The sequence below is a fragment of the Salminus brasiliensis genome, chromosome 8 (assembly GCF_030463535.1).
Source record: "Salminus brasiliensis chromosome 8, fSalBra1.hap2, whole genome shotgun sequence".
In the NCBI taxonomy this organism is placed as follows: domain Eukaryota; kingdom Metazoa; phylum Chordata; class Actinopteri; order Characiformes; family Bryconidae; genus Salminus; species Salminus brasiliensis.
This window is the reverse complement of record NC_132885.1, coordinates 16,428,952-16,436,509: the sequence shown is the minus strand read 5'-3', so window position 1 is coordinate 16,436,509 and position 7,558 is coordinate 16,428,952. Positions and strand designations below refer to the sequence as shown.

General features: G+C 40.3%; 1 protein-coding gene across 2 annotated transcripts; it reads right to left on the bottom strand.

The window, feature by feature from the left end:
• Positions 1 to 14: 14 nt before the first annotated feature.
• Positions 15 to 4,403, bottom strand: atp5mc3a (ATP synthase membrane subunit c locus 3a). 2 transcript variants are annotated; one of them, XM_072685113.1, is made up of 5 exons: positions 4,313 to 4,403; positions 4,028 to 4,126; positions 3,114 to 3,188; positions 687 to 877; positions 15 to 313 (listed from the first exon to the last, which is right to left on the bottom strand). In XM_072685113.1, the coding sequence occupies exons 2-5, from the start codon at positions 4,064 to 4,066 to the stop codon at positions 199 to 201; spliced, it is 420 nt and encodes a 139-aa protein (XP_072541214.1). In that variant the 5' UTR covers positions 4,067 to 4,126; positions 4,313 to 4,403; the 3' UTR covers positions 15 to 198. The 2 variants fall into 2 exon arrangements, with proteins under 2 accessions (XP_072541214.1, XP_072541215.1); XM_072685114.1 differs by lacking the exon at positions 4,313 to 4,403 and adding an exon at positions 4,219 to 4,294.
• Between the last annotated feature and the right edge of the window lie 3,155 nt (positions 4,404 to 7,558).

Sequence of the window (7,558 nt, the reverse complement as noted above, 5' to 3'; positions counted from 1 at the left end):
ACAGTTGCCCTGTAAATAGTTCAAATATGTGTGTTTAATTTTGTGATTGCTTACATTTGTATAATACATTATTATTATTTTGACAGCAAGTTTCAAAATGCACTTTTCTTTCACATGGACATTAAGAGCAGACACTTTTGGTAGCAACGGTGAAGTCACAATTGAGAACAGCATACAGTTTCCACTGTTAAGTTTATTTTACATGGCGAACAGAATGAGGAAAGCAACCATCAAACAGAAGAGCCCCATGGCCTCAGACAGAGCAAACCCCAAAATAGCATATGAGAAGAGCTGCTGCTTCAGAGATGGATTCCTGTAAAAAAAAAAATACAACAGTCAGATTAATACAACATCCCTAATTACATGTGCATCACCATTTGTTCAGGCCAAAAGAATTGGACTACAGATAATTTATAAAAAAACAAACAAAAAAAAAAAAAAACATTTTAATTACATATTTAAATATCAAAAAATGTCTCAAAAACCTTGCATCTCAAACATTATAAAGGAGAGTAAAAAAGGGGGGGGTTAAGGAAAGTCTATGTAAGAACATTTTATTCAAAGTAATCTGATCAGTAAATCTTTAAACTGACAATGTAAAGAACAATTGTCAAACTTAAATGTTAAAATAGAGATACAAGGTTTGAGTGACCGCAACGCTAAGAGATTTTAGCGTTATCCCTCACCTGGCATAGCCAATGATAAGACTGCCGAACACAGTCCCGATTCCAGCGCCAGATCCAGCCACTCCAACAGTGGCAGCTCCAGCGCCAATGAACTTGGCGGCAGTGTCAATGTCCCGGCTCACTGCGCTGGTCTGGAAGCTACGCAGACACACCTGAGTGAGGGGAGACTGGGGCAGGAGAGCAGCAGTGGCCTAGAGAGACAGACAGTAAATAAGGAATTTCAGTTTTTTTTTTGTTGTTGTTTTTTTTGGTTTTTAAATGTAGGAGTTACGTAAGTGACTTGCTGTCAAATACAGACAAAAATAGATAGACTCTGTACAGAGAAACATCCAACAACATGGGATCAACATTCAGTATAAAACAATGTACATGCCATGAATTTTCCATGTGTGTCTTTAGCAACCACAAAACAACATAAGGCATATCTTTTGAGGACAGAGGAATCCACTTCTAAGAAACCCACCAAACGATTCTGCTCAAGCTTTACAACACAATGTAGTTAAGCCTGTTCAATACCATACCACTTGCTGTTTTTGGACCTTTTAAAAGCTAGCTTGCATTTGCAATATATTGTTCATAAAGTGTTTGTTTTGAGGGCCAGAAATTTACTGTAATTACACAGTTCATATCACTGTCTTCAATACAAATCAAATGACAATGTCACAAGTTAGTGAACCCAAAAATAAAACACCTTAAATTTAATGCATTGAGTATACGGTCAGTAATCAGAGAAGCCAGCACCTGAAGCATTTACTACTATGCAGTTAGCATCCTTTGGTGGATTAATGGCAACCATCAGAATAACCAACCACTACTCTTGCAAGGCATTTACAGCCCCTTCCTAAATATACTGACCATGTCCTTAAAACAATCTCCTTCTCATGCATATAAATGTCTGAGGAAATGAGTACTGTTAAGAACCCTAACAAATGGTATTTGGGTTTAAACCATTACATCAAATTCAGTTCGAATGATCGTGGAACTAAACAGTCTGCACTATCGATTCTCAATATCACTGCAGTGTTGGAAGTTTGACTTTACATTTGTTGTTACCAGATCTTTATAGCAAAAGCATCCAACCTGAAATATATCTGTCAACAAGTTTGCCAACTTCTAGGAGAAAGTTCATTTTAAAGGGATAACAGTCAGGTGCATCAATGAAGAGAAGGGCAACCAAGCACGAGTTTAGCAGGCCTACCCATGTTTCAAGAACAAACATGGGTCCCTATCAAAGTCTAGTTTTTACCATTAGATTTAGAGAAGTATGCAGTGCCTCAAACAATGCAGATTCCTAATGACCTCAGAGTTAGAGATAAACCAAGCTGGAAAGGTTACAAAACCATTTTCCAAGACCTCCACCAATCCACTACAAGGCAAATGATACAGATGGAGGAAATTCAGCACCACTGTTACTCCCCAAAGAGGTGGGTGTTCAGCAAAAGTGACTCCAATGGCACAGTGATCAATATTACAGGAAGTCACCATGAGGCAGAGGGGGGCCTCTAATGACCCAGAGGCTTCTCTTGCATTAACTGACATCAAATGTTCCTGTGCACACCATCAGGCAAATACTGAACAAGACGTAATTTACTACTCTCCAGAAGAACACTGCTGCATGTCTGAAGTTTAAGACCACACAGATAAGTCAGGAGCCTATTGGAAGAACGTCCCGAAGACAGATAAATCCAAAACAGAGTTTTGGGCATAGAGGTCGTAGGATCATGGTTTGTAACTGCTTTGCTGCCTTGGGACCAAGACGGCTTGGCATTACTGATGGACCTATAGATTCTGGATTGTACCAGCCAATTCAACAGAGGAATCTCAGGTTATCAGTCAGTGACCCAAAGTTGCGAGTGGGTCATGTAGAAATACAACAGCCCTAAGGATAAAAGTAATGCTTAAAGCTGGACAAATTCAACATTTTGAAATGGTCAAAGTCTGAATCACAACAACCTCCAAATGTTGCAGATGGACTTCTTGGATTTCTTGAATGCACTGAGAGTGGTCAATGCTTAAATGCCCACAAACATCACAGAGTTGAAACTGAGTTTTGTTAGGAGAAATAGGACAGTTCCTCCAACCCTTTATTCAGGTTCTGGACATGTTTGGTTGCCTTCTGGTTTAACGCTTCCTTGTTCGAAACTGACAACATTTAGGGTATGTGGAAAATTGTGCAAAGGAATCATTTCTTTAAAAGCCCAGACTAATAAATGGGTGGTACTTTCAGTTATGGTCTCAAATTTAATCAGTATACTTACTATATAACACTAAACACTTAAGATTAAAACTCAGTAACTAATTCTACATTTGCCTGCTCCTGTGATTTGCAATACTTCCCATAAGACAGTGAGAAAAGAGCCTTTTGTCCAAACGGAGAGCTGTAAAAAAAACAAAAAAGTGCAGCTTCTGAGCTGTCTAAACACTCACCTCTGTTTTGACCTCTGGCCTAGACAGTACAGCAGCAGACACTGGTCTGTACAGAGCCCGGGATCCGGAGCGGACCTGACACATTAAAGAAATAAATATCACAATAAATATGACATTAGATCATGTGACAAACACATACACAACATAAACAGAAACAAGCAAAGACCTCTGAAGGGCAAAAGCACAAGAGCAAGACAGGCTGAAGTCCAAAAGTTACATTTCAGAGTTCATCACGTGACTAAAAGCAGGACTTCCAGCTCAGTGCTGGATAAAGGGAGACAGGTGCAGCTTTCTTTATGCAGGGCTTCTGAAAGCATCTGCAGGACTCTCTCATGAGCATTCTGTACTTCAAGAAAGATGCTGACTAGATCTGGCTGAAGGTTTTCTTCAGAGGCTTTGCTGCTCCAAAGTGGCTCCAGAACCGGCAACAACCCTTCTGACATTTAACCAGGGCCAACAAATCAGCAGCCAATGCATTTGTCGGCTGCTGGCTGTAGGATGAGCCTACACACTCTGGAAGGTGAATGCATAACCTTCACAAACAGGCAGACCTAGATTAGCCAAGACCTGTGCAGGTAAGCTAGCAGCTAACCCACTAGCTAGCTAGCTAGATGTTGACCTTAACGTAGCGGCTTATTTAGCTAACATTGTAACCCGGTGTTTCCAGCATAAATGAGAAGACACACAAACAGTAATATCGCTGATATGACATTATGGCAATTATGGCACATCGGAATAAATGAACAAATGAATGCATGAATGAACGAGCGGGTGACTGGCTGAATGAATGAACTCCTAGCTGGCTAGCTACCAGCTTCAAGTTCAGCAGAAGGCCCGAAGATTACACACCCAAAGACACAGCTAGCTAGCCATCAGTTCAGGCGCTGAAAACTGTTTCTGACAAAATTACTCACCAAGGCGGGCGTGGAGACGAATTTCGCACAGGCGTACATTATGGAGTTTGTCCTGTTTTACCGGTTATCTCGAATTTAGCAGCAGCAGCTGGGGACTGTCTGGAAAGACAAGAGAAAACTAAGGTCAACAAGGATTATTACACATTTGTTCGGAAATAACTCCGCTTAAAGTTGCAGATAACACCACTGACAACTGCTGCAGTAATAACGCTGATGAAGAACCCCTGTAGATGAAGGATGAAACGAGATTAGTACGGGCTAAAATGCCGCTTTTGCACCGCTTACCGCAGCCGGAGGTCGAAGCGGTTGGTACACACTGCGCCTGCGCCGAGTCTCTACAGGGAGAAAAAATAAAAAGCCGAGTCCCGGATGAACATCTGACGTCACTACAAGGTCGTTGTGCTGAAACTTTATTGAAACGGACTCCGACATCGGGAACAGAGAGGAGCCGAGCTCCTCCATGTTCACTTGACCCTTCAGTCTACATCACCCCCCCCCACCACCACCACCACCACCACCACCACCACCGCTTTTCTCACCATTCAAGCAGAGATGCGAATTTAGACCCTGTCTCTGTCTGTCTTATTAAAGGTGCACTCTTTCAGCAGCAGTATTTGTGTAGTTGAGGATGATGAATGGCTTGCCAGTGCTGCGGGCCATGCGCAGGTAAAGCTAATGAGTGCTGTGGAGCCTCAGTGGACTCTGCTGGTGCCTTCAGTGCTTGAATCCCCCTGCTGCTTCCTCAGGTGTGTTCATCTGCACAGGTGAACAGAGTTTTTCACACTGCTACAGACATACTAGGGTAGAGCAATGAGCAATGTCATCTGTGCCGGTGATAATACTGATATCATAGAACAATAATGAGCTTAGTTTGAGTGATATTAATAAATGGCAGAAACATGGTAAAATTATATATATATATATATATATATATATATATATATATATATATATATATATATAATTATATAAAGTACTAATTTATTACTATTTGTGGTTTTATATTTCAAAAACATTCAAGAACCTTTCCCTTACAATGCACTGAACAGTCATAACATTGATTATATTGTTGATGTGGCACCGGTTTAAAGGGTGGGATCTACAGAATCACAGCGGCCAAACTGTCAAAGCACCTCCAAAACGGCAGGTCTGCCACAACTGGTGGATTTGTGACAGGGTCATGAGCACCCACGGCTCACTGATGACTTACAGGACTTTTAAGGATCTGCTGCCAACGTCTTGGTGCCAGATACTACAGAACACCTTTAGAGGTCTTGTGGAATCCAAGTTTCAAAGGGTCATAGCTGTATTGGTGTGACAAGGGAGACCTATACAATATTAAAAAGGTGGTTTTAATGTTATGACTGATTGGGTTTGATTTGCTGCTTAGGTTCCATATATGGACTAGGTAGTAAGGGAATTCAGCATTCCATAATTTGTGCTCTTCAATACAAGGATAACTTGCAGGGATTTGGTAGTGATAGCTCTGGCAGTAGCTGGTGCATTACTGAATATAACACTTCCTAGCCTAGAAGGCTACACATTTGGTAATGGCATGTTAATCTTATGTACATAAATGTTGTGCTGACTATCCTTCATACCATTACACCATACACCATTAGCTAACCGGATCATTAGTTTTAGACGTTTACAGTATGTACAGTATTGTATGGTAGTCTTTTAGTGGTTCTTTGTAGGCTAAACATATGTGAACATGTAGAGATGATTGAGATGATCCTTGTGCTCACTGACCACCAGAGGGGGTCAAAGAGTCTCAGGTGCCTACTGCTCACCAAGTGGCTTATGGGTTCCCCTGTCAGTGAACAGGGTAGACCTACTGGGTTGCTTACTGCTGCCCATGCACAGGTGGTTCTCAGAAGCAGTCGAACAAGCAAATCCTTAATACATGCTCTCCCTACCATAGGCTACGTGTTGCACCTGAAATCCATATATGTGGTGCCACCTATTATGGTTGGGTCAGTATGTGTTTCTAATGTTTCACTATTAGGTTTGACAGAAGCCCCACCAGCTCTAGAAAAGCAGAAGCACCCAGTCTCTCCTTTTCTTTCCCCACTTTATATCTGCCTACATGTATTATATTCATTCTCTCTCTCATTTTCTCTCTCTCTCTCTCTCTCTCTCTCTCTCTCTCTCTCTCTCTCTCTCTCTCTCTCTCTGCTGTTGAAGGAACATCTTGAGACACTGCATTTGCATGCGGCCCCCATCAAGCTGCATGCACTCAGACTGGTAATAAAAGGCATTGACCCCCTTAACCTTTATGAATTACAATTTGTGCCAGCACCACATCCTGTCAGAAGAGTGGGCACCTACGGTGCTGTGTGTACGTGTGCATGTGAGAGTGAAAGAGAGCAAGTGTGTGTGTGTGTGTGTGTATGCGTGTGTCTGTGTGTGCTGTGCAGTTGTTAGAGAAAGAGGAAAAAGGTTTTTACAGGCTCGGCCCGACATCGCTGACAAGCTGTGAGTAGGCGCTCTGCATTCTGACAGCACAGGCAGGAGAAAGCTACAGCAACACTGACGCCCCCCATATGCAGCACGAAATGCACACATACTCAAACACACACACTAATGTCTCAGTAATTAATAAATAACACTCTTTAGTTTCATTTACTAACAGTATTACTGTCAATCTCCAATTTTTAACTCAATAGTGTAACTATATCTACATGTTCTGCTATTTTAACACAACAGTGTAACGATATTTATATGTTACACTATTTTAATATACAAGTGTAACATAATATCCATGTTATTTATGATAGTGAAACACCTAGGTTGTTACATTCATTCATTCTCATATTTATTTATTCATTAATTCATAGTAGCTGCTCCTTCCTAGTGAGAGTCGCAGTTGGTCCAGAGTCTACCCAGAATCATTGGGTGGAAGCTAGTATTTATTTACCTGACAGTTATAAAAAATGACATGTTATGTTATACTCTTTTACCATACATTATGACGTTGACCTGGTACACTATTTTTTTTAGTGTAACACTATTTATGTGTTACAGTATTTAACTTAACAATGTAACATGTAACTTGACATTGTAACACAATATCTACATGTTGTTACACTATTTTAAATTAGTAGTGTGACTTAATTACGTTACACTATTTTAACGTATTAGTGTGTATATGTTACAGTATTTTACCATAACATTGCAACAATATCTACGTTGTTACACTATTTAAACTTAAGTGTGTAACTTAGCATCCACGCTGTTACGTTTTCAACATTACAGTGTAACATGTACATCTAGTGTAACAAATTAACTTATTAGTAAAACACAATATATACATGTTACACAATTTTAACATTACATTGTAACATAATATCCACATCATGTTACACATTTTTTAAAATGTTATTAGTGTAACATTTGTATGGTGTTACATCATTTGTAACATGATAGTGTAGCAAAACATCTACATGTTATGTTACACTGTCCTAATACCATAAAAACACCTTTTTACGGAGGCTAGATTTGCCATTTTCCTCATAATGGGGCTCTGGA